At 40.2% G+C, this 25,172-nt stretch overlaps 1 protein-coding gene across 11 annotated transcripts in view; it reads right to left on the bottom strand.

The window, feature by feature from the left end:
* Positions 1-25,172, bottom strand: part of GBF1 (golgi brefeldin A resistant guanine nucleotide exchange factor 1) — a 230,673-nt gene that overhangs the window by 50,204 nt on the left and 155,297 nt on the right. For all 11 annotated transcript variants that reach the window (XM_073685833.1, XM_073685835.1, XM_073685837.1 and 8 more), the window contains 13 exons: positions 24,296-24,490; positions 23,903-24,092; positions 23,580-23,717; positions 22,551-22,639; positions 22,249-22,451; positions 15,960-16,083; positions 15,733-15,858; positions 13,571-13,653; positions 4,973-5,209; positions 4,441-4,534; positions 3,634-3,810; positions 878-942; positions 296-419 (listed from right to left, as the gene is read on the bottom strand). In XM_073685833.1, the coding sequence (XP_073541934.1) occupies positions 296-419; positions 878-942; positions 3,634-3,810; positions 4,441-4,534; positions 4,973-5,209; positions 13,571-13,653; positions 15,733-15,858; positions 15,960-16,083; positions 22,249-22,451; positions 22,551-22,639; positions 23,580-23,717; positions 23,903-24,092; positions 24,296-24,490 (1,845 nt within the window). The remainder of the gene's footprint in view (positions 1-295; positions 420-877; positions 943-3,633; positions 3,811-4,440; positions 4,535-4,972; positions 5,210-13,570; positions 13,654-15,732; positions 15,859-15,959; positions 16,084-22,248; positions 22,452-22,550; positions 22,640-23,579; positions 23,718-23,902; positions 24,093-24,295; positions 24,491-25,172) is intronic.

The raw sequence follows: 25,172 nt of genomic DNA, 5'->3' as shown, positions 1-25,172 counted from the left end.
AGATCAGACCAGGAGGAGAAAGCAGTGGATTTCTTTAATAAAATATATTACAAAAATATTCTTATTTTCACGTCTATTGATTTATGTAAAAAAATTAATTAAAACGACGGTTACTCTTTAACTATAAAAATAGATTAAAAAAAGCATTCAACGGAAAAGTCTTTGAGAGACAAAATGCTGTCTGAAATAGGTAAATAAGTAATCCAGCAAAGATATGTATTCTAAATAGTAATGAAAGTTACGAAACCTGTGAATTGGTGGTGGAAAGCCTGACTAACACAAGTGAGTAAATTACCTTAATACATTCCATCGCAGTCTTTTTCGCTTCTTGGTTTTCGGTAGAAGGCCCTCTTAGACTGGACTGCTCTGTGCCACTGAGGGTCAGCCAGCTGACAAAACTCAGGACTGTAGATTCGCCACTAAGATAAAGTTTTCATATTTGAGATGGATTTGGAAATTCTGCAAGAGCACAAAGCCAGAGTACAAGGCCGCTGCAGACTGCCTCTATAGCTCTGGGGATCTTGGCAGGACCAAGTTTTACAGTTTCCCATTTATTATAAAAGTCGCTGTGTAATGCTATGCATATCAATATCAGCCAGTAAGCAGAAGTTTACACAGCAGAATAGCATCATTTATTTCACAATGGATTGTCCGCTGTTTTCTTATGGAACCAGTACTAGTAAATAGTGAATAGGTTTTTATTAAAAAAAAACTGCACTATCACTATAAAATGGTCTCCCATTGTATTTCCTGCACGTATAAACATATCCTATCGGAAAAGATTTCTTAAAAATAAACCCTTACTATATCTAATATTACACATTTTACTCTGCAGATTAGGATACAAAGCGCCTGCCACTATTACTTTTTCACATACCGGTTTGCAGGTATTTCCTCTCGCTGAAGTGAAATCTTTCCATTGGGGTCAACAAAGTCTTCAACCTAAGAAAAAGTAATTACAAAGTTGCATTAATACTGTAAGAAAAATGTTGTATCCATCCTTTCTTTGCTAGAATTGCAACACAAATGGATTGTTTCTCTTTAAGGAGTTAAATCACTGGGGTCATGGTTTTCATCAATCCCAGATGTTACTATTCAGCCATGTTCACACATTCAGTATTTGTTCAGCATTCTACATCAGTTTTTGTAAGGAAAATGATAATTACTCACTGGTAATTTGATTTTCCAGAACCCATAACAGCAGCATAGGGAAAGGATCCGCCCCCAAGGACAGGAAACCTACAGATTTAAAAGGCAGAGCCTCTCTTCCCACTTTAGTGGTTTACAGAGCGTGAGAGGACCTCAGTTTAGTCAGGTAGAGAAATGCACAAATATTATCCCCACGACAGCACCATAGAGAGAGACCACAAAGAAATCCTTAGGGAGGGACCACCGCATGAAGAACCTTTCTCTCTAAGGAAAGTTCAGAAGAACCCAAATCCAACCAGTAGTGTTTAAAAAAAAGGTGGATGGTGAAAACCAAGTTGCCGCCCTACAAATTTGTTGAAGCAAGGCATTGACCCTTTCTGCTCATGAAGTAGATACCGCTCTAGTAGAGTAAGCTTTACAATTTTCAGGAGCAGGGTGTCTGCCTGAAGAATAGGCAAATTAAATTGCCGATCTAACCCATTTAGCCAGGGTGGCTTTGGATGCCGCCTGGCGTTTGTTTGGACCCGTTAAAATAAAAAGAGAGGTAGTTTTCCGCCACCCAGACTTATATTCTAAGTATTGAATTAAACACCTCTTGACATCTAAAGAATGGAATCTAGCCTCCTCCTCATTCTTGGCGGAATGAGGGTAATATAATCTCTTGATACCTATGAAAGGTTGAGGACATATTAGGGAGAAAAGCTGGGTCCGGTCTAATGACCACTCTTGTCAGGAAGAATATTGTTAAATAGTTGGTTTACTGATAGAGATGTAATTTCCCTTCCCTACTTCAAGCTGAGATAAGGGATATCAGTGGGATAGTTTTAAAGGTTAGAACTTGAGCTGTATTTCAGTTAACAGTCAACAGGGATTTAGTTAGGGAATCCAAGACTAAATTGAGGTCCCACTGCAGAACCACGGGTCTAGACCTTCCCCCCTACCATATGAACCTCACTTCCCATGGGTGGCTAACAATTTTTTTTGTCAAGAATGACACCCAAGGCTAATATCTGTAGCTTAAGGGTGTTAAGAGACAGTCCTAAGTCCAAGCTTTTCTGTAAGAATTCCAAAATCCTAGTCCATGGCACTTGGTTATTCACAAAGGGATTTATATTGGAGAAATTTAAAAAGTCTTCCAGACCATGGCATAAAAATTTTGTTGTTACCTTCTTTCTACACACTATCAGGTCAGAAACGAAATTTTAGAAAAATCCCTTTGATTCAAGGAGCTGCCGCTCAACTGCCACGCCGTCATATAGAAATTCCTTACTCCGGGGCATAAGACTGGACCTGGAGAAAGAAGGTCTGTGATTCCTGGGAGAGCCCATAGATCCCCCACTGCCATTAACCTTATTCAAGTGAACCCTGCTCTCTTTGGCCAAAAGGGTGCTATTAAGATTACTTCAGCTTGGTCTGATCGAATCTTCCTTAAAACTAATGGCATCATGGAGTTTGGCGGGAATGCATACGCTAACTCGTGCATAAGTGAAATACCCTGAAATCGGAAGGGTATTTGACTTACCCACGCTAGTAGCAGAAACTAGAATGCATGGTGGGGCTGCTTCCTCAACATGATCCATGACTTGGCTTGCTTCTTAAATTCTGCAGGCGAAGAACGGTATAGAGCATGCACTCCTATAACACCGGAGGTGCTTTCATAATGTATAGTTTTTCAAATCTCCCGCCAATGGGATGGCTGCGCCCACTAGGCCACGTCCCCAGGAAGTGGCGTCAGATGCTCTGTCGCCGGGTCACCATCTGCTCCCCTCCACGCATGACCCCGGAAACCATCACTACAGCAGTTGGGAAAGGAAGGGGAGACTTCACCGCATCCTCCTGTGCCAGCGCCTCACTAGAAACCGTTTTGGCGACATGCAAGCTGCACCTACTCAGCTGCGAGTTCTGCCGAGAACCCCCAAGACTGCTCCAGCCTCCGGAATCCACCCCCTGCAACCGGGGAGTAAAGCAAGTCCCGAATATTCCCCAGCATCACCAGGGACTATAAGTGTCCCTCCAAGGGCGGGAAACCACTGAAGAGGGAAGAGAGGCTCTGCCTTTTAAATCTGTAAGTTTCCTGTCCTTAGGGATGGATCCTCGCTCACTCTCTATAGTGATGTTGTGGGGATGGGAAAAGTATAATAGAAACATGTGCACCACTTCTGCATTTTCCACCCACTCCTTGTTTTGGTTTACAAATACTGAACGTGTGAACATGACCTACGTGTATATGCACTTAAATGTGGTTTTGTTTTGTGTTTAGTGGAAACCGCTTTACGAAACTTCTTTTGTTAAGTGACTTTTCAAGTGGACCCGCTTCAAAAAACTCCAGTGTGTACATATCCCGAGAGGGCAGCAGTCAAAGCTTCCCTTCTGCTAGCAAATATACAGGAATGCACAGAAATTACTACTTGCTTATGATGAACATGTCCATCAGTTTTCGGGAAGGGGTTTAATATGGCAGCTCGTGAATGTACCACAGCTCACCTCAACCATAGCCTTAGGCAACAACTCAGAACGAAACAACTGCAACATGGAGTCCATTATGTTTTTCCAGCCTTCACGCAAAATATCTCCATGTCGATGGGCAAGGTGGAAAACAGTCTTCGCTGCAATCTGAGCTTTGGGGTTGCTACCAAAAACAGTAGGTATATTCTCTACAGCCTTAAAAAAAGAACTCATTAGACAAATGAAATAAAAGATAATTATACAGTTATACTGCAATTAGGAAAAACCATCAGGATCTGCAGTATTACACCAGAAAGAAATACCTTGTAAATATACTGTGATCCTATCAGTGTGATCCATTTTGTATATGTTTAAAGGTAACCACTCTCTGTTTGTACTATCATGCCTGTGCCCTAATTCCTGCTTCTTCACAGCTTGTACATACCCTTCATATTTTTATTCCACACTTGGCAAGTCACATACAAGTTGTGTAAATGCAAGGTAGGAACACACAACTAGCTTTGTCAGTATTATATAATAAGAACTGACATTGTTTGCTATGCGCTCCTGTCCTGCATCTACATAGCTAGTATTGATATCTCAAGGAGTGTGGTGGGTAGCTATAAATGACACATACAAGCTGTGAAGAGGCAGGCATAAACTACAGGCTTGACAATACTAACAGTACAAAGATTAACATTAGGCTTGGTCAGGGGGCTATCTTGCATAAGAAGCAAACCACACTCCCTAATGTGACTGCATTGCTGCATTCTATACATATACAGGATAAAGTATGTGCATGTATATGATCTTAAATGTCAAAAAAAAAAAAAACTATAATCTTACCTCACTACTGAGAGTTGTAAACTTGCACAGAGAAATGATGAGATTGTCAAAAACATCACTCAACCCATAGTGTGCAGATATCATTGCACATTTCCTAAAACAAAGCAAGAGAAAGGAATTTAGAGCACAGAACAAACTAAAAGTAAGAAACCAAAGGCTTGTTCTGACCCCAAGATGCCATGTGACGGTAGTATTATGTACAGAGTTAAGAAGTGTGAGAGAGATTTTGCTAATAGCAGAAAGTGATGTCACAGAAGGGGCTTCATTTTACCAATTTATGACTGTAATTTGTCCCCATTTTCTAATTTTTCTATAGATTTAAAAGGGTTCTCCGGACACTCATTATCCTCATTGGGAGGCAAGTGGCACTAATGATGTTATTTCCAGGACATGTACATAGTCAACAAGTATTCAAATCCTAACACTGCCTCAGCGTTTTAAATTAAGGATTTATCGCAAGTCACTTAAAAACCAAATAAAACATGACCCCCTGAAGTTTCACTAAGGGGATCCATTTCCTCGCAATCATTACCTGAATCCAGATATGGCTTTTTGAATAATGGTCTCTTCCATGCTCTTGTCAAACACGTAGGACAAGGCAGCGATAGTTGGCCCCCAGATCATAGTGAACAGATCATGGTCGTAGCTTCCAGGAGACACATGCAAGAAGATGCCTTCAGGTGTCGCACCTCTGTGCAGCAGCACACTCCACATGTAGTTCTCCTTGACCAGGCCCGTCTGTTCCTCAGGCATTACTATTTCATCATTCCTGAAGAAAAAGGTAAAAAGTCTTAATATTCTATTCAAGTGCTGTGACCCAGGGAAAGATTGCAAATGGCCAAAGTAGCCCATGGTAGGCGGTTTTCACAAATGAGACATTTGTACTATGTGAATGTCCTAAATATGCAGCAAAATCCATGTGTAACTCCACTCTCTTATGCTTTACACTGTGATGGGTGAAATGTGACAAATCCAGATCATGTCAACTCGAAAATCTGCACCATGCCCTCAAATCTGTGAATATTTTACACAAAATAGAAAATCAGGTTTAGTAAAGTTGCTACTTTTCAGATTTCTGCACAAAAAATCCACAAACATGCCATCTGTGATCAGTAAGCATGCCTCACTATGTATGGCACAATACTGCCGGCTGCAGGAGAGATGCGCTCTCCCGCTGACACATTCATCCATCTTAGGTAGCAACTGTCTATAATAAATAAGTGCCTATAAAGGACACGAAAACTAGACTAAACATACAAGCAAATCTATACCAACATTAGCTAGGCAAAATATCTAACTCCGATGTATATTACAGAGGATACAGAACACCAAGACATAGAACAGATGAGTTATGTACCAAAATGTCACATTCCCCGTACCAAACTGCACAGATATTTCGTTCAGCCTAAGTCCGCTATCATAAATAGTTGTAATTAAGACGTGTAAGAATTGTATAAAATGTCTTCTAAAAGGAGTACTCCCTAGGATAGATCATCGATATTAATTTGGTGCGGGTCCGACACTTGGCACCCTCACCGATCAACTTTTAACGCCGGCAGAGGCTGAATCTAAACCGTGCACAAAGTAAAACAGCTCTGTAGTAGCTGCTGTTGGGCACTGTAGATCAACTCATTCATTGAATAAGAGCTGATCTATAGTACCGGGAAGCAGCCACTACACAGTGTACGCGGCTGTGCTTTTTTTCTCTGTACAGCTGAGTGGTGGGGTTATGAAGTGTCGAACACTCACTGTTCCTATATTGGTGACTTATCGAATGGATAATTCTTCAATATCAAAGTAGTGGAAAACTAATTTAAAAAAGTGTGAAATGAGTAAAAATAAAATAAAATAATTTAAAAAAAAAAATAGAGTATTGAACTAGTTAACTAAAGTGTTAAAGGGTTACTGCCACCCTCTCCACCCTAACTAGCATGAATTGAAAAGGGGATAACTTTTTTTTTGGGTGGAATGGCAGTGGGGATGAGAGTAGAATAATGCTTTCAATACAATCAGTATGTGCAGCCAGCTAGAATTTTCATTTGAATGGTTAAAAAAAAAAAAAAAAAAAAATTTGATTAAAAAAAAAAAAAACACTGCTAAAAAAACAAAAGCTTTGATGGTTCAAATTCGCAAGGAGAAGAAAAAAACGACACTGCTGTATTTAAAAAAAACGTGATCACAAGGCGTTATATAGTCATCAACCAGTGAAGAAGGCGGCTGCTTAACCCCTTCACCACCTTGGGATTTTTCGTTTTTGTTTTTTGCTCCTCTTATTCCTAGATCCACAACTTTTTTTATTTTTCCGTCAATAGAGTCGTGTGAGTACTTATTTTTTGCGGGATGACTTGTACTTTTGAATGACACCATTGATTTTATCAAACACTGTACTGGAAAAAGGGAAAAAAAATCCAAGTGCGTTTTTTTTTTTTTTTTTTTTTTAACCATGTTCACTAAATGTTAAATGTGACCTGCCATTATGATTCTCCAGGTCATTACAAGTTCGTAGATATCAAACATGTATAAGTTATTTTTTATTTTAGTGGTGAAAAAAAAAATCCAAAGTTTGTAAAAAAAAAAAATAAAAAATAAAAAAATAAATAAATGGCGCCATTTTCCGAGACCCATAGCGGCTCTAATTTTTGTGATCTGGGGCTGGGCGATGGCTTATTTTTTGCGTGCCAAGCTGACGCTTTTATTGATATATTAGGGGTAGATACAATGTTTTGATTGCCCGTTACTGCATTTTATTGCAATGCTGAGGCAACCAAAAAAACCGCAATTCTGGCATTTTTATTTTTTTCTCTTTACGTTGTTTACCTATCGGATTAATTATTTTTATATTTTCATACATCGGGCGTTTCTGAACACAGCGATACCAAATGTGTATTTTTGATTTATTTTTATTGTTTTATTTTGAATGGGGCAAAAATACAGTGATTTGAACTTTTATATTTTTTAAATATTTTTAACCCCTTCCCAACCTTGGAAGTACTCAGTACGTCCTGGTTGGTAAGTACTTACCGACCTTGAACGTTGTGAGTACGTCCAGGTGATTTTGTGCTTACAGGGACTATGCACGTGCGATCGCCGCCTGGTGTCAGCCGATTCTGACAGCTGGCACCCGGCACTCAGTACAAGGAGCGCTACCTGCACCGCTCCCGGCACTTCAACCCCCTAAATCATTTAGCAGGTACGCAGGGGGAGGGATTCCCCTCTGCTCTTGGATCAGCGCCCCCCACGTGAAGTCGGGGGCCCAATTGTTGCCATGGTGACTTGATGTCATCATGACGACATCCAGGTAACCAGGCACTAGTAAGTTACAAAGCATAGCAGTGCTCTTGCATTGCTATGCTTTATATAAAAAAAAATAAAAAAAATATATATTTTTTTAAATCTGAATAAAATAAAAATAATATATTGTACTGATGAATTTGATGTATAGAAAAAAAGTACACATATTTGGTATCGCCACATCCAGAAAGAACTTCCCCATAAAAAAACGGTCACACTAGTTAACCCGTTCAGTGAACACAGCAAATAAAAATAAATTAAAAACGGAGCAAAAAACGATGCTTTATCATCATACCACCAAAGTGGAATTAAACGTGATCAAAAAGACAAATGTAAATGAAGATGGTAACCCTGAAAATGTCATCTTGTCCCGCAAAAAAACAAGCCGCCATACAGCTCCATCAGCGGAAAAATAAAACATTTTTATTGCATAAGTGCGCCAAAACATAAAAATATATAATAATATATAAATGTGGTATTGTAATCGTGCGGATCTGAAGAATAAAGCTGTCTTATCAATTTTACCACACGTGGAACATAAAAAAACAATTCCTGAATTGCTAGGTTTTGTTCATTCGGCCTCCTAAAAATCGGAAAAGAAGGCGATCAAAAAATGTCACGTGCCCGAAAATGGTACCAATAAAAACGTCAACTCTTCCCATAAAAAAAAAAAGTGTCTTTTAGTGTGTGACACCTACCAAACATATAAATCTGATATTGCTGTAATCGCACCGACCCGAAGAATAAAGTTGTCTAATCACTTATATCGCACGAGGAACGGCGTAAAAAAATAAACAAATTCTTCACCTGCTGGTTTTTTTCCATTCTGCCTCCCAAAGATCGCCGTATGGCTCGGCGCACATTTATCCTGCGCACTACGCACTTCCATTCGGGGTTTCCATGTAAATCTCTGAAATAAGTGATTCAGACGGAAGCCCCGGCGGAAGATTCCCTATAGTGAGGCAGATAGAGGCTCTGTGGATGCCGTCTGGCCTATCATCCGGCAGTGTTCATCTTTTTAGGTGTGCATAATGTGCCATCAGCCACATTTTTGTGCACGTCTGAAAAGAACACCGCTGAACAGAGGCCAGACATAGTCCAGAGTAACACTGCTGCCTATAAATGTGATCCAAAACATTATGTAAAATGTTCCCAACAAAAGCTTCAACTCAATCCACAAAAAAAAGCCCCCACTCAGGTCCATCTTCAACGTTACTGGTAGTACAAAGGCTCTGGAAAAGAGCTATGGCTCCTCACCACCAAAGAAGAAATCCAGCGAATTCTGAACTCCTAAATCCAAATGCCCCCCTCCCTTCTGAGCTACAGTGTGCCTAAACCACATTTAGCATCCACATGTTTGCCATTCCCGTAGGAGGAGAGCCAGCCTAATTTATGGGTGCATGTCTCCAGAAGCGTGAGTTGGGCATAATAATATACTGGTCACTACAACGGCAGTTTGCAATTTTCACTTAGCTACATCCATTGCTGCTTGTTTCTGGAAAACACCCATGGAGTTAAAATAGTCACTACACCTGTAGATAAATTCCCAAAGGGGTATAATTTCCAAAATGGGGTCACTTGAGGGAGGATTCTTCTCTTCTAGCACTTAGGGATCTGTATAGGGGAGTCCGCAAACTATTGTAATAAAATCTGCATTCCAGGAGGCAAATATCGCTCCATCTCTCCTAGTCTCGCCGTGTGGCTAAGCAGTACTGTACAACCACATATGGGGTATTGCCACGTTCAGCAGAAATTGTGGGACAAATTTTGGTGACATTTTTACCCACTTACCCGTGTGAAAATGTAAAATCTGGGGCTAAAACAAAAATTTAATGGTAAAAATTAAATTTTTTCTTCACTGTCCAAAAGGTATAAAATTCTGTGACACACTTGTGGTGTCAATATGATCATTGCACCCCTAGATGAAATCATTGAGAGGTGTAGTTTGTAAAATGGAGTCACATATGGGGTTCTGCTGTCCTGGCACCTCAGGGGCTCTCCCTGTGGGTCATAGCACCCGCAAACCATAACAGTAAAATCTGCACTATAATATGGCACTCCTTCCCTTTTGAGCTTTGCACTGTGCTTGAAAAGTATTTCCCGATTAAATGTAGGGTATTGTCACACTCCAGAAAAAATGGACCTCAGTATGTTGAAAAAAAATTCTCCTATTCGCTCTTAGAAAAATTTAAATGTTGGGGCTAAAACAACATTTTAGCGGTAAAAATATAATTTATTCTTTCTTCACCACCCAAATGGTATAAAATTCTATGAGGCACGTGTGTCAATATGATCTCTGCGCCCCTAGATTAATTCATTGGGGGATTTAGTTTGTAAAATGAGGTCAGATATGGGGGGTTTCTGTTGTTCTGGCACCTCAGGGGCTCTGCCAATGTGACATGGCCTCCTCAAACCATTTCAGCAAAATTTGAACTCCAATATGGCGCTTCCTCTCTTCTGAGCTTTGCACTGTGCCTCAAAAGTAGTTTCCAACCACATATGGGGTATTGGTGTACTCAGGAGAAATTGCACATACAATTTTGCAGTCCATTTTATCCTGCTATCCTTGTGAAAATGAAAAAAAAATTGTGGCTAAAACAAATATTTTGTGGAAAAAATATATATTTTTCATTTTCACAGATCAATAGTGTAAAATTCTGTGAAGCACCTGGGGGTTCAAGGTGCTCACCACATGTCTAGATAAATTCCTTGAAGGGTCTAGTTTCCAAAATGGTGTCACTTGTGGGGGGTTTCCACTGTTTAGGCACATCAGGGGCTATCCAAATGCTACATGGCATCCACTAATTGTTCCAGGAAATTTTACATTCAAAAAGTCAAATGGAGCTCTTTCTCTTCAGAGTTGTGCCATGCGCCCAAATAGTGTTTTTTCCCCACATATGGGGTATCTGCTTACTCAGGAGAAATTTCACAACAAATTTTGGGGTCTATTTTTTTCTGTTACCCTTGCAAAAATAAAAAAAAATTGTGTGTAAAGTAAAATTTTTATGAAAAAAAGTAAAATATTCATTTTTTCCTTCCATATTGCTTCAGTTCCTGTGAAGCATCTGAAGGGTTAAATAAACTTCAAATGTGATGTTGTCCCTAAAAAAAAAAAAAAAAAAAAAATGGTTTTGTAAATTTTGTTGGAAAAATTGGAAATTGCTAGTCAACTTTTACCCCTCCTAACTTACAAACAAAAAAAATTAAGTTTCAAAAACTGTGCCGATGTAAAGTAGACATGTAGGAAATGTTATTTATTAATTATTTTGTGTGACAAAACGCTGACTTAAGGGCATAAAAATTAAAAGTTTGAAAATTGCAAAATTTTCCACCAAATTTCTGATTTTTTTCACAAATAAATGCAAGTCATATCGAGCTAATTTTACCACTATCATGAAGTACAATATGTCACGAAAAAACTTTATCAGAATCAGGGGGATCCGTTGAAGTGTTCCGGAGTTATTACCATATAAAGTGACAGTGGTCAGAATTGTAAAATTTGCCCTGGTCATGAAGGTGCAAATAGGCTTGAGAGGTAAAGGGGTTAAAAACTTTTTCTTTTTTTTTTTTACATGCTACAATTGTCTGATGATTTGTGCAACACATTGCAGGACAGCTACGTGTTGCAAAAATGCTCATTTGCTATGAGCGCCGGCCACAAGGCAGCGCTCATAGCAGATCGCCAATAACAACCACAGGGGTCTTCTTCAGCCTGAAAAGGTGCCTGAAAAGGTACGGGCTCATCGCCGGAGCATGCATCAAAGAGGGGAAGGCGACCTAGACGTATCTATACATCATAGGTCGTAAAGGTATTAAGTGATAGTATGCACTTGTATGCAACAATTAAGTTTTCACACCAAGCTTAGAGAGCCAGCGCTACCTACCTATGGACAGACGGTCACTTGCTGTACTGTGTGCAGAAGTGTGTGCATCACCCTAGACATTCCCAGACTGACCTCCTTAAAGCTTCTAGCATGGAAAAGAGAAATGAAAGCAGAGGAGTGCCAGAGATCACATCCTGTCTCCTGAGAATGGTAATCCCCTGAGCTTTGAAGTCTCTGGTGTTGGATTTACAGAGCAGACTGCATTTCTGAGCACTTCTTAAGCCCTAGCTGCCTATAAACAGCTGTGAGCACTGAAAGAGCGGAGCTTCTTAACAGCTAGAAGAGGTGTAGTGACGACAGAATAGAGCCAACAGAAACCTGATCAACTGCTTATGTGGACTATGGGAAAAAAAGGAAATAAACAGAATATCAAATATTACAATATAGTACTAATATCCTGGACTGGCATTCTCTTGCTTTTTGCAATCCCTTTACTAGTAACAATAAAGCAACATGAAAGAACAGGCTTTTCCAATCTCGCGCAAGATGATGCTTTTCGTTTGAATCCCATCTTGCAAAGCTTCTTGTGTTTTCACCACTTTCCTACTGTTCTTATTCAATATATCTGGTGAGGCCACACACAAAATTAAGTTTATTATCAGAGCCTTACTGCTAAAAAGACAAGAGGCAGAATACACCTGGAAAAATAGAATAAGTGTGCAGCAATGGATATTCCTGCAGAGGACATTGAGTGCAGAATTATTAGGCAAGTTAGTATTTTGACCAGGTCATCATTTTTATGCAGATTTTCCAGCGGTATGAATGTAAATGCTTATTGGATGAAGGAGATCAGGTCATGTGTATTTGTCTATGACAGATGTGAGCTAAGGATGCAACACCCTTTATCAAGATGTGCAGAAATATTAGGCAGCTTGTTTTCCTCAGGGAAAATGGGCTAAAAAAGAAATTTAATTGACTTTGAAAAGTCAAAATATTGTTACAAGTCTTACAGAGGGATGTAGCACTCTTTAAATTGTTATGATATTGGAACCATCAAAAGTTTTGTTGCAAATAGTCAACAGGGTCACAAAAACATGTTGAGAAAAAAAAGCAGCACATTAACTGGCAAAGATTTGAGAAGAATCAAAGATGAAGCGCCAGGAAGACATTATCGTCCAGTGCTCTCATATTCCAGAACTGCAACCTCCCTGGAGGCCCAGAAGTACAAGGCGTTCAGTTCAGAGACATGGCCGAGGTAAGGAGGCCGAGCCCTACCACCACTGAGCAAGAGACAACCATCAAGATTGGGTAAAGGAATATCTGAAGACAGATTTTTCAAAGGTTTTATGGACTGATGAGATGAGACTATTCTTAATGGAGCAGATGGATGGGCTTTTGGCTGGATGAGTCATGAGCACAGACCTCCTCCGACTCAGAGGAGGTGGGGTACAGCTATGAGCTGGTATTATTAAAATTAGTTAGTTGGAACTTTTCAGGTTGAAGATAGACTCAAAATCAACTTCTAAACCTACTGCTAGTTTTAAGAAGACATTTTTTCTACAAGCAGCGGTACAGGGAAAAGTCTGCATCATTTAAGGAAACCATGATTTTTATGCAGGGCAGTGCTGCATCACATTGAAGCCTCCACTGCTTAGTGAACACATTAAGAAATGGAGACTATGAATGGAAGGCTTATGACCGTTATTGAAAAGAAAGGGTTCTATATTGGTCCCTGATTTTTTTATGTATTTTTGTACACAGAGTTGTTTGGTTATTATGCTCACTTCCATTTAATTGCATAATTCTGCACACATAGATGATATTCCCAAAGAAAGGCAAAACCTTATCTTTTACTTTCTTAAAAATTCAGGTTTATTAACCGTTTGGATTGATTGATAGCACTGTAGCTGTTGAATAATAAAATTAATTACAAATTGCCTAATAATTGTGCACACAGTGTTTAGGCTTCATTATAGGAACACTCAAGCAGGAGAAAGACATGACTGATGACTTACTTGATGGCGTGATAAATATCTTCAAGCATATCTTGGTCAAAATCTTTTCCACCATTGACACCTTTCAAGTTTTTCCTGAATTCCTAAATACAACAACAAAAAAACAAATAAAAAACAACAAACACAGTAAGGTACTGGGAAACATAATTAATAATAATGTTATAATAATAAAAATCCTGTTTTACATAGCGCCAGCATATGCAACAGCGCTTTACAAATGGAGAAGTAACAAACAATGACACGAATGGACAAACTGAGGCAGGTGTGAGGCAATGAGGGGCATTGAATGTGAGGGCCGGTATGTGTCCCCCGGGATGCACATAGAGGCATATTGATCCTGCTGATGTGCATTGTAATCACAGCCACAGCTAGGGTTGCAGTGCAAAATAAAAGTAAGTGTGGACTTGGTCAAGCTATTTAACCAAGTCAGATTTAAGAAAACCTGACATGGGCTTTTATTTTTGGAGAGGTCTATAGGATTGGTAGTGGGATGGACCTCTCCCTCCACTCCAGGTTTTGGGCATAGCCCATGTCCACAAAACCCATTTTAACCTTTATTTGAGCTTTGGGTGTGTCAGTGTTTGGTTTTGCAAGCTTGAGAGCAGAAGCTCTCTGCCGTTCAGGCCTGTGTGAGACTGAACCCAGGCCAGAGGCAGAGGAAAGAAAGCCACTGACGCACCCACGGCGTGGTATAGTCACCCACGGCAACGGAGGGTAACGGACTGTTATGGACTGTCCGGCTGCGATCCGGAGGATACATTTTGCCTTTTTGTTGTGAGTTGCCAAAATAAAGACTTTTAAGTTGGACTAACCTGGGTCACTGCCTCTTTACCGCAATGTGTGCCACTGCATTACACAGGGTACACACAATATGTAACGGTCTGCAGATATCAATCTCTTAAAACCAGTAATACGCACGTACACTCAGCTCAGGCAAGCATGCATGTGTTAAGTACAAAGAGGGGAGTGAGTTGATGCCAGACCCTACTAGTGGCTGCTTATTTCCTCCCAATAACAAAAGGATCAGGCAGTTGAAATTCAACAACCCAATACTGACTCTCCCGAAGTCAAGGAGTTGATGCCCGAATTAGATGGTCAGCAGCCTTTTTTTTGCAAACCATGTGCCTGTGCAAGAATCACAGGGACAAGTCCATTTTTTATTGGCATCACGGATGAAAATGACTCATACATCAGTCTATGGATCCATGGAGATCACAGACAACACATGGTTGGCATCATTGTGCTGTCTGTGATTAACATTGTGAACAAACTCGGACGTTTGAATAAGACCTAATGCAGAACAAAAACATATAGTTCCGCAATATACCATATTCAATTTCATTTTTTTGATCCCTCATTCAACTGGAACCATGAACCAAAAAAAGTTTACTACCAAGATAAAATATAAAGATAAATATAAAAGTGTATCTTGAAAGAGACAGCTCCAATAATAGCACTGTAAAACAGACCACATGTTAGGGATTCTCGATGGCGTTTTCAGACTGGCTCGTCAAGTGCGGTTGGTTTGTGAAGGTAGTTTTGGATGACAATGCCATAGGTTACATTGAGCAGCTGCAAAAAAACAACTGATCGGTTGCTACAGCCATCGGAGGCCTAATATGGCCTTCACCTCTAGTCTCTAGGGATGCAAATGTGTGATTCAGTATGAAATACAGCACCTGACAATGTCGGAAAAAGTCCAACACAGGAACTCAGATGTTCTACAGATATCTGCCTGCAGTCAGCATCTGTAATGCTTAATTGTGTCCCAAAAAAGTGTCACCAATGGCCATCAGAAAAAAAATATATAAATCAGCTTTTTTGTCTATTTAGAATAGCCCCATTACCTAAACAGTAATACTTGTCCACCCATTTTTCCATCCATGAAAGCTATAACTTTTTTATTTTTCATTGACATAGTTGTGTGACGTCTTGCATTTTTTAGTGACGAGTCGCATCTTTTAAAGAATGGTTTGTTTTATTCAAAAGCACCACTTAATTTATTATGAACTGTATTGAAATACAGGAAAATTAAATGGGGGTGTAATGAAAAAGAAAACCTGCAATTCCTACCATTATTGCTCAGGTCTTGTTTTGTTCTGTGGGTCTGTGCCATTAATGCAAAGAAGCAAAATGAAATGGAAATACAACTTTTATCTCACCTCTAGAGTCATTGGCACATTCTGCTTGCGGACGTTGTGATTGTGTTGGTCAGTGTTAAGCATAATGACGGCATAAGCCAAGGCAAAGCAGGCATCACTATGGGCGAATGGTGTTCCATTAGATTTCTAGAAATGGGAAGAGAATATGTGGCACTTTTTATACTTGTTAAAAGTTTGTGAATGTTATTTATTCTAGAAAAAAAAAACAGATACTTTGCTTCCCTTACCCTCCAATGCTCAGTAAATTCCTCAAGTAACCTGTGAATCACAGGCGCTTCCCCTGGTAAACGGAAGGCTTCAAGGTAAAATCTTAATGCTTCATCAATTCTTAAGCCTTGGAACTGAAACGTTCTAATTGACAAAGTTAAAGAAAGGGTTAAGAAAATGATGGCTGTAACATGACAAACACAAAAGTACTTTAGAGTGTCTCGAAACCAAAAATCACACATTTTTATTATTGGCTTCAATTAATCACCACTCCTTATTTTTCTTGAATATGCTCTTCCATAGAAAAAAAAAGCTTTCCTGAAGTTAGTATTATTTATGCTGTGTTTAGTAAAAGTTAGATGAAGAATTAAACAATAATGAAACATGAGTAACATGCTAAACATACAGTTAACTACACTTAGAAAGAAGGGGGTCATTTACACGCGTTCTGCAGACCGCACCAAGAATTATCAGATGGCGAATGGCTCCACTTACACGGATTATTTCCATATAGCTTTTGGCCTCCGATTTACTGAAGGTGATCGTATGGCCTGAACAAGGATGACTGAAGGGTTTTTGTGTATACAGGGCATACATATTGCATAATCAGTTTTGCAAACACCTGATATTCTTTTAGATCTCTGCGTGCAGTCAGTGAATACACTCTCGTTTACTTCTGGAGCGAATACTGCTAATAGTTGAGAGATCAGCATGACTGTATCCAGGTGACATCTCTTGCTGATGCTCTTTAATGAGGAATCACTAACCAGAATTGTAAACACTGTTCTAATACCCCCATATACAGTGCCTTGTGAAAGTATTTGGCCCCCTTGAACTTTTCTACCTTTTGCCACATTTCTGGCTTCAAACAAAGATATAAAATTCTAATTTTTGGGGGGAAGAATCAACAACAAGTGGGACACAATCGTGAAGTGGAAAGAAATTTATTGGATATTTTAAACTTTTTTAACAAATTAAAAACTGAAAAGTGGGGCGTGCAATATTATTCGGCCCCTTTACTTTCAGTGCAGCAAACTCACTCCAGAAGTTCAGTGAGGATCTCTGAATGATCCAATGTTGTCCTAAATGACTGGTAATGAGAAATAGAATCCACCTGTGTGTAATCAAGTCTCTGTATAAATGCACCTGCTCTGTGATAGGCTCAGGCTATGTGCCCACGATGCAGAAATGCTGCATATTTTTTCCACTTCTCCCTGGCAGGAAAAACGCATGCAGTTTTTACATGCGGTTTTCTCGCCAGGTAGAAGCGTTTGTCAAGCGTTTTTGCATGCGGGTTATCAAGCGCTTTTCGCATCACTTGGTAAGTGCTTGACAACTTGTTCACACTATATAAATCCATGCCGGTTGCATGGATTTATATAGTGTGACCAAGTTAGTTAAAAAAAAAAAAAAAAGAATAAGAATGGTAAAGAATAAAAAAAAAAAAAAAAAAAAAAAAAAAAAGATTATACTTACCTTCCGATGTCCTCCCGGTGTTTTCTCAGCTGCGTCCGGTGTCTTGGGCGGCTCGCGGTGGTGTGAAGGACCTGCGGTGACGTCATTGAGTCATGTGACAGGTCACATGACTCAATGACATCATGGCAGGTCCTTCACAACAACGCAACCCATATAGCAGACCAGATGGAGGGGAGAAAACACCGGGAGGACACCAGAAGGTAAGTATAATCTTTATTTTTTATTTTAACCCCTTTACAGCCCATGACATATTAATACGCGTCAGTGCCCTGGGCTTTAAGAGTCTGACCCGTATTAGTACGTCATCGCGATCGCGCGCACACACAGGCTGTGCGGGCGCGTTCGCCGTCGGGTGTCAGCTGATTGTCACAGCTGACACCCGGTACTATGTGCAGGGAGCGGTCCCGCACTGCTCCCAGCACATTAACCCCCGCAATGCTGCGATCGAAGTCGATCGCAGCATTGCAGTGGCAAGGGGAGGTGATCGGTATACTCACCTCCTCTTCCGGCCTCCAGCACTGTCTGCCACGGCTTCCCGGGTGTTGCCATGACGACCCGGGTCACCAGACAGCAGTAAGATTGTTTGGACATGCGCAGTGCATCTCCAAACTATCTTCTCCCTGTCCAGCGCTGACTGCCTGCACGGCACAGGGATGGTGCTGCATTCCTGTGCCATGCAGGCCATCAGAATAAAAAAAGTGTAAGTCCCATAGTGGGACAAAGTAAAAAAGTAAAAAAACTCCAAGAAAGTGGGAAAAAAAAAATGTAAAAATATAAAAAAAAAAAAAAATCCACTAAAAATAAAAATATTATGTACCCAGAAAAACAAACAAACAAACAATAAGAGTACACACATTTGGTATCGCCGCGTCCATAGCGACCTGGCCTATAAAACTGTTCCACTAGTTAACCCCTTCAATGAACACGGTAAAAAAAAACAAAAAAAAACAACGCTTTATCATCATACTGCCAAACAAAAAATGGAATAACACGCGATCAAAAAGACAAATATAAATAAAAATGGTACCGCTGAAAACGTCATCTCGTCCCGCAAAAAACAAGCCACCATACAGCTCCATCATCCGAAACATCAAAAAGTTACAGCTCTCAGAATAAAGCGATGCAAAAAAAAATATTTTTTCTATAAAATAGCTTTTATTGTGTAAAAGCGCCAAAACATAAAAAACAATATAAATGTGGTACCGCTGTAAACGTACTGACCTGAAAAATAAAGCTACCTTATCAATTTTACCACAAGCGGAACAGAATAAAAAAATGTAAAAAAAACACAATTCCTGAATTGTTGGTTTTTGTTTATTCTGCCTCCCAAAAGCTGGAATAGAAAGCGATCAAAAAATGTCACGTGCCTGAAAATGGCACCAATAAAAACGTCAACTCATCCCGTAAAAAACAAGCAGTCACATGACTCTGTCGGCCAAAATATGGAAAAATTATAGCTAGCAAAATATGGCGATGCAAAAACTAGATTTTACAAAATATGTGTCTTTTAGTGTGTGACAGCTGTCAATCATAAAAACCCGATATGATTCTGGTATCGCTGTAATCGCACCGACCCGAAGAATAAAGTAATCTCATCACTTATACCGCACGAGGAACGGCGTAAAAAATAAACGCTAGGGCTGGGGTTAGGGTTGTTTTTTTTTTTCAAAAGTAAAAAAAAAAAAAAAACCACGATATGGCAACTAGTGTTGAACGCAAGTGCTCGCTACTTGAGTTTGCATCGGGTACTCGGGTATGCACTGAGTATCGCGGGTGCTCGAGTCTCCACCCCATATGCTTCGCGGCCAAAAAAAACTCGCAGGTATTGCCTGCCATGCACGAGCGATCCCCGCATGTTTTTTTGGGGGTGTCTAATAACCGTTAAACATGCGGGCGGGGACTCGAGCATTTCACTTGAGCACCCGTGATACATGGTGCATACCTGAGTACCCGATGCAAACTCAAGTAGCGAGCACTTGCGCTCAAGAGTAATGACAACTTATTCAATATGATGACCTAATGTTATCAAATTCTGTGTCGTACCTCTGGGTTCAAAATGTTCACTATACCCCTTAATAAAATCCTTGAGGGGTATATTTTCCAAAATGGGGTCACTTGTGGGGGAGCTCCACTGTTTAGGCACATCAGGGGCTCCCCAAACACGACATGGTGTCCGCTAACAAATTGAATGGAAAATCGGCTCAAATTGTTAGCGGACACCATGTTGCGTTTGGAGAGCCCCTGTGTGCCTAAACATTGGAGCTCCCCCACAAGTGACCCCATTTTGGAAACTAGACCACCCAAGGCACCTATCTAGATGCACAGTGAGCACTTGGAACCCCCAGGTGCTTCACAAATTGATTCGTAAAAATGAAAAAGTGTTTTTTTTTTCCATATTTTAATTTCATCTACAGATGCAGTGATGCGGATGTCACGGGGTCCAATTCAAATCAATGGCGGCGATTACGCTGCGTGTCCGCAAAATGAATGGACATGCTGCGTATTTTTCCGCAATGATAATCCTCAGCGGAAATCTCCGCAGCATGTGCACAGCATGGGGCACATATTACCAAGCGGTTTTTAAGCGTTTTCACTGCGGAAATTACACGGCAAAAACGCTTGAAAAACGCATAGTGGGCACGCAACCTCAGGGTTCTGTTTCAAGTGCAGAGAGCATCATGAAGACCAAGGAACACACAAGGCAGGTCCGAGATACTGTTGTGGCGAAGTTTAAAGCCGTATTTGGATACAAGAAGATTTCCCAAGTTTTAAACATCTGAAGGAGCACTGTGCAAGCGATCATATTGAAATGAAAGGAGTATCAGGAGTATCAAATCTACCAAGACCAGGCCGTCCCTCTAAACTTTCATCTCGAACAAGGAGAAGACTGATCAGAGATGCAGCCAAAAGGCCCATGATCACTCTGGATGAACTGCAGAGATCTACAGCTGAGGTCGGAAAGTCTGTCCATAGGACAACAATCAGTCGTACACTGCACAAATCTGGCCTTTATGGAAGAGTGGCAAGAAAAAAGCCATTTCTCAAAGATATCCATAAAAAGTCTTGTTTGAAGTTTGCCACAAGCCACCTGGGAGACACAGCAAACATGTGGACTAAGGTGCTCTGGTCAGATGAAACCAAAATCAAACTTTTTGGCCACAATGCAAAACGATATGTTTGGCGTAAAAGCAACACAGCTCATCACCCTCAAAACAACATCCCCACTGTCAAACATGGTGGTGGCAGCATCATGGTTTGGGCCTGCTTTTCTTCAGCAGGGACAGGGAAGATGGTTAAAATTGATGGGAAGATGGACGGAGCCAAATACAGGACCATTTTGGAAGAAAACCTGTTGGAGTCTGCAAAAGACCTGAGACTGGGACGGAGATTTATCTTCCAACAAGACAATGATCTGAAACATAAAGCAAAATCTACAATGGAATGGTTAAAAAATAAAAGTATCCAGGTGTTAGAATGGCCAAGTCAAAGTCCAGACCTGAATCCAATCGAGAATCTGTGGAAAGAGATGAAAACTGCTGTTCACAAACGCCCTCCATCCAACCTCAATGAGCTCGAGCTGTTTTGCAAGGAAGAATGGGCAAGAATTTCAGCCTCTCGATGTGCAAAACTGATAGAGACATAACCTAAGCGACTTGCAGCTGTAATCGCAGCAAAAGGTGGCGCTACAAAGTATTAACTCAAGGGGGCCGAATAATTTTTCAGTTTTTAATTTTTTTAAAAAGTTTAAAATATCCAATAAATTTCGTTCCACTTCACGATTGTGTCCAACTTGTTGTTGATTCTTCCCAAAAAAATTAGAATTTTACATCTTTATGTTTGAAGCCAGAAATGTGGCAAAAGGTAGAAAAGTTCAAGGGGGCCAAATACTTTCACAAGGCACTGTACATTAGACTAATGTCAGCCGATATCGACAGGTCCGATCAACAGTCCAATGTGTATGGAGGCACTAGACAACTGGTGGTTGGGGAAGATGTAGATCGGGCACGTCAGATTTTGGACTGTTGATCGCATTATCTGCCGGAGATGAGCCGCGGCCAAAGATGTCTGGTGACGGCTTTCTTAGAGAACGAACACAGGAGCGCTTGGCAGAGCGAGTACTCCTGTTTATGGCTGAACCAGCCAAAGCATCATTTGGCTGACAGCCGTCTACTGTGTATGGCCGGATTTAGGCTGTATTCACACGTCCATGTGACAGTGTGTGTTCTGTTTTTTTCATCAGACAGCACACTTACTTGTAGAGTGCCATTGAGCCATACACACAGATTTTAAAAACGCGTCAGTGTCTCCTTTCCGTAAGGCTTAGAACATGTCCTATTCTCATCAGACTCCGCCATTAAAGTCTATGAGGATCTATACAAAATGGATGAATCACCAAAGACATATACCGTACTTCAGTTTTCCATCAGAGTTCGACTAAATCATTGCCAAGAATCAATTAAAAAAAAAAAAAAAAGGGGTTCAGAAATTCTACCTGCTTCAGCGAAAAAGAAACGGATGAGAAAAAAAAATAAAGGATGCAATTCTGATAAAAGGAAAAAAAAAATCAGTTTGTTTCTTTAGGATGTTAACACTCACGAATGTGTGAATGTCGCCTTACACTGATCCACTGCAGCAATCTGTCCAGACAGGAGACCCCTCTGTGCTGATTATGGAGATGGCTGACAGAAGACTGGATACATTGTGAAAAAGTCTCAGCCGATCACGGCACCAGTGGCATTCATTTTATGAATCAATTCATCTAAAATGATTGTATAATTCTGTTTTTGCAAATAATGAATTGTAATAATTGATTATCCAGCGGCAATGACTCACCCCACAAAGCTCTCAAGTAGATCAAGGCTCTTGCGATCACTTACGAATTCTCCTATCATTTTCTTGTCCAGTCTTGGATTCTCCCTCAGCCACTGTGCTACCTCCTTGTTATCCATCGGTGTTGCCAAGAGATTCTTTTCTTGAAGAAACTGTATTCCTTTCTTACATTTTTGATTAAACTGCTCGGTTCCAGTTATAAGGAGCTACGAAAATATCCAACACAAAGTGATCAAATGTTTTATGTTTGTTACAATGGGCTCCAAAAAAAAGGAAACAAATGAAAATGCTCGCCAGTTATATACCTTTTTCTTGTTCTTTATATCATTCAGCTCTTGGACCGTAGGAAGAGATGTTGAGAAGCGTGGGGGTTTCTTTTGAGTCTTCTGGTCAGCTAAAAATACACCAGAAGGTAAGAGGCAGGTAGTACATGAAACTTCATTATATCCAGGGCACAATAAGAGCACCAACTGCAACCAAAACTGCTCATAGTTTATGTGGAGGTTTCCACATTTCATTTGCTTATACAGAAAGAGTTGTCAGAGATCTTATTATATGTACTCAGTCCCCACATATATGTCTATAATTGTCTCTCCTTGGAATGAGTTTCCATAGGAGCCCAGCTCTTTCTCCTTCATATTAAGAGTACAGAAGTGTTGGAGAAAAGGAGAATCATTGTTCTTCTTAAAGGGAACCCGACAGCTGAAACACGCTACCTGATCCACAGGCAGCATGAATCAGACGCTGGCTGCATGATTTCCGCCATATATATGTATAATTTTAAAACACCGCAGCATTTCCGAGAAAAAACAACATAGTGTAAAGGGGTACTCCGGGGAGAGAAACATTTTTGTACTGTTCCTGCCCTCATACACTAAAAAGAGGAGATGGTCAGTACAGTTATATGATCTTTTTAATCCTTGTAATTCCATGTGACAGAATCTGCCCTTTAACTGCTCCCCCTCCCGTCTGGGTCATTACATCATACACTAGGTGCTGCTCCCCCCTGTAAGGACCAGCCAACCTGAGGAGAAGGGGGAAGCAGCACTGATCGGCAGTCCTTTAATGCTGAACAATCGTGTTGTGTAAATTAATCTTTAGATGGAGAATCTGCTATGCCATGTTTTTAGGAAAAAAAAAGTTATTGGGCATGGACATACAATATGACCATTTTCCTACATAGTTTAGGTTCATATATTACTAGAAGAAACTAAGTTATCTGATGAATAGAAAATATTGTTCATTGTATAAATGCATTTCTTAAAACAACAAAAAAAAAAATCTAAAAACATTTTTCTATAGCACAAAATATATTGTTTATATCAACCACTTGCCTCCATCACTGCCATCCTCAGCCTCCTGAACACCTAGGTTCATCTCATCAGCCATAAGATGACCACTCGTTGGTGGCCGTGCTCCCTGTGATTCAGCGCTGATGTTTGGAGAAGCGTTTTCCATCGGGTGATCAGTGCCTTGAAAAGAAAGGTTCTCCAGATGACACAGTTGTGCTGTAGGTGCTCAAAAACATCTACTGGAAAATTCAGAATTTTCCACGCTTTTATTTTCAACGTGTAATGTTCTCAAACAGGCATCAGATACAAATTACGACAGACAGTTCTAGAAACAGACTGATATATAAAAGAACTGCAGAACTTACTGTTTACAGGATCCTCAGATACTTCTGCACTTTCAGCAATGTTTTTGGCAGCTTCTTTTTTGTCCTGTTGTAAAGTATTGCTTAAAATCTTAGCCTGACAGTGAGCTTCTGTGCTGTCAATAACTGTCAGAAGAGCTTCAAGAGACAGCAGGTGAGTGGTGTACAGCTGGCCAGACACTGGAAACGCATTCTAGAAAGTAAAAAGCCAAAGACACAACAGAAAAATGTACAAAAAATACATTGTGAGCAAAGCCGACGCAAACAGACCTAGTACCAAAGAGGATTTACATATATTATAATGGGGTCATAATAAATGGCCGACTTAGTTTCTTCTATTGAAACAAGTTTACGGCTATATGCTCCAAATAGGCAACAATGAAAGTATCATCAAACCTTGGAAAGAAGTTTGGTAAGATCTTCAAAGAGGTTGGAGCAATAGTAATCACAGTCGTAGTTAATGTAGAGCTCCGTTACAAAGCTGGGTATCCTCCAGAGCTGTACAATGGCTTCCAGGGCCATTTCTTTCATCTCATATGGCATCTTTGGATTTTCTATGGTAATGATATCCATCAGTTTCTTTATGTACATCTAAAAGAAAAAAAAATGAGGGGAAAAAAAAAGGGATAAACCTAAAATTGTCTATATTTTTCTAAATTCTGATCTCCCATATTTGTGAATATATTTATCTTCCCAGAATATGAATGGATTATTCCCAACAATTAATGTGGTCACAGATCTAAGAGATGCATGATAAGTTGTGCATTGGTGAGAATCTGTTAACTGGGACCCCCCAGCAACCCCGGGAATGGGGATCTGAAATGCCAGTTGGAATGAAGCGGTTACCGCTCATAGGCCCAACTGCACTGTATATTCTGTACGAGACTGCAGGAGATATGTGATCGCTATACTCGGCTATGTCGGGTATCTCCACAGTGAATGGGTGGAGGAAGGGGCTGCACGTACGCTTGATTCCAACGGACATTTCAGATTTCTAGCACTACCAGTATAGCCATTACCAGTCATTTGGAGTATTTTGTACCCCAAAGCCCTGAATAGCATTGCTGAGAGGTAAATGTCCAAGCACTGGAACTTCTCTCAGCCATAGTAGAGCACGACAACCAGGCATGTCCACATCAGCTCCGTGCACAGAAGGTCTGAGAAGGGGCCAGATTGATTTGACAATTTCCTTAAAGGGGATCAGTTACAGATTATCACAGTACAAACTGTATGAAATATTAAAGAGGAACTTTCCCCAAATGTTCATGTTGAA

The sequence above is a fragment of the Phyllobates terribilis genome, unplaced genomic scaffold (genome assembly GCF_046119375.1).
Source record: "Phyllobates terribilis strain yellow unplaced genomic scaffold, ASM4611937v1 Scaffold_5__5_contigs__length_657084704, whole genome shotgun sequence".
NCBI classification, from domain to species: domain Eukaryota; kingdom Metazoa; phylum Chordata; class Amphibia; order Anura; family Dendrobatidae; genus Phyllobates; species Phyllobates terribilis.
This window is presented reverse-complemented; position numbering and strand designations above follow the sequence as displayed.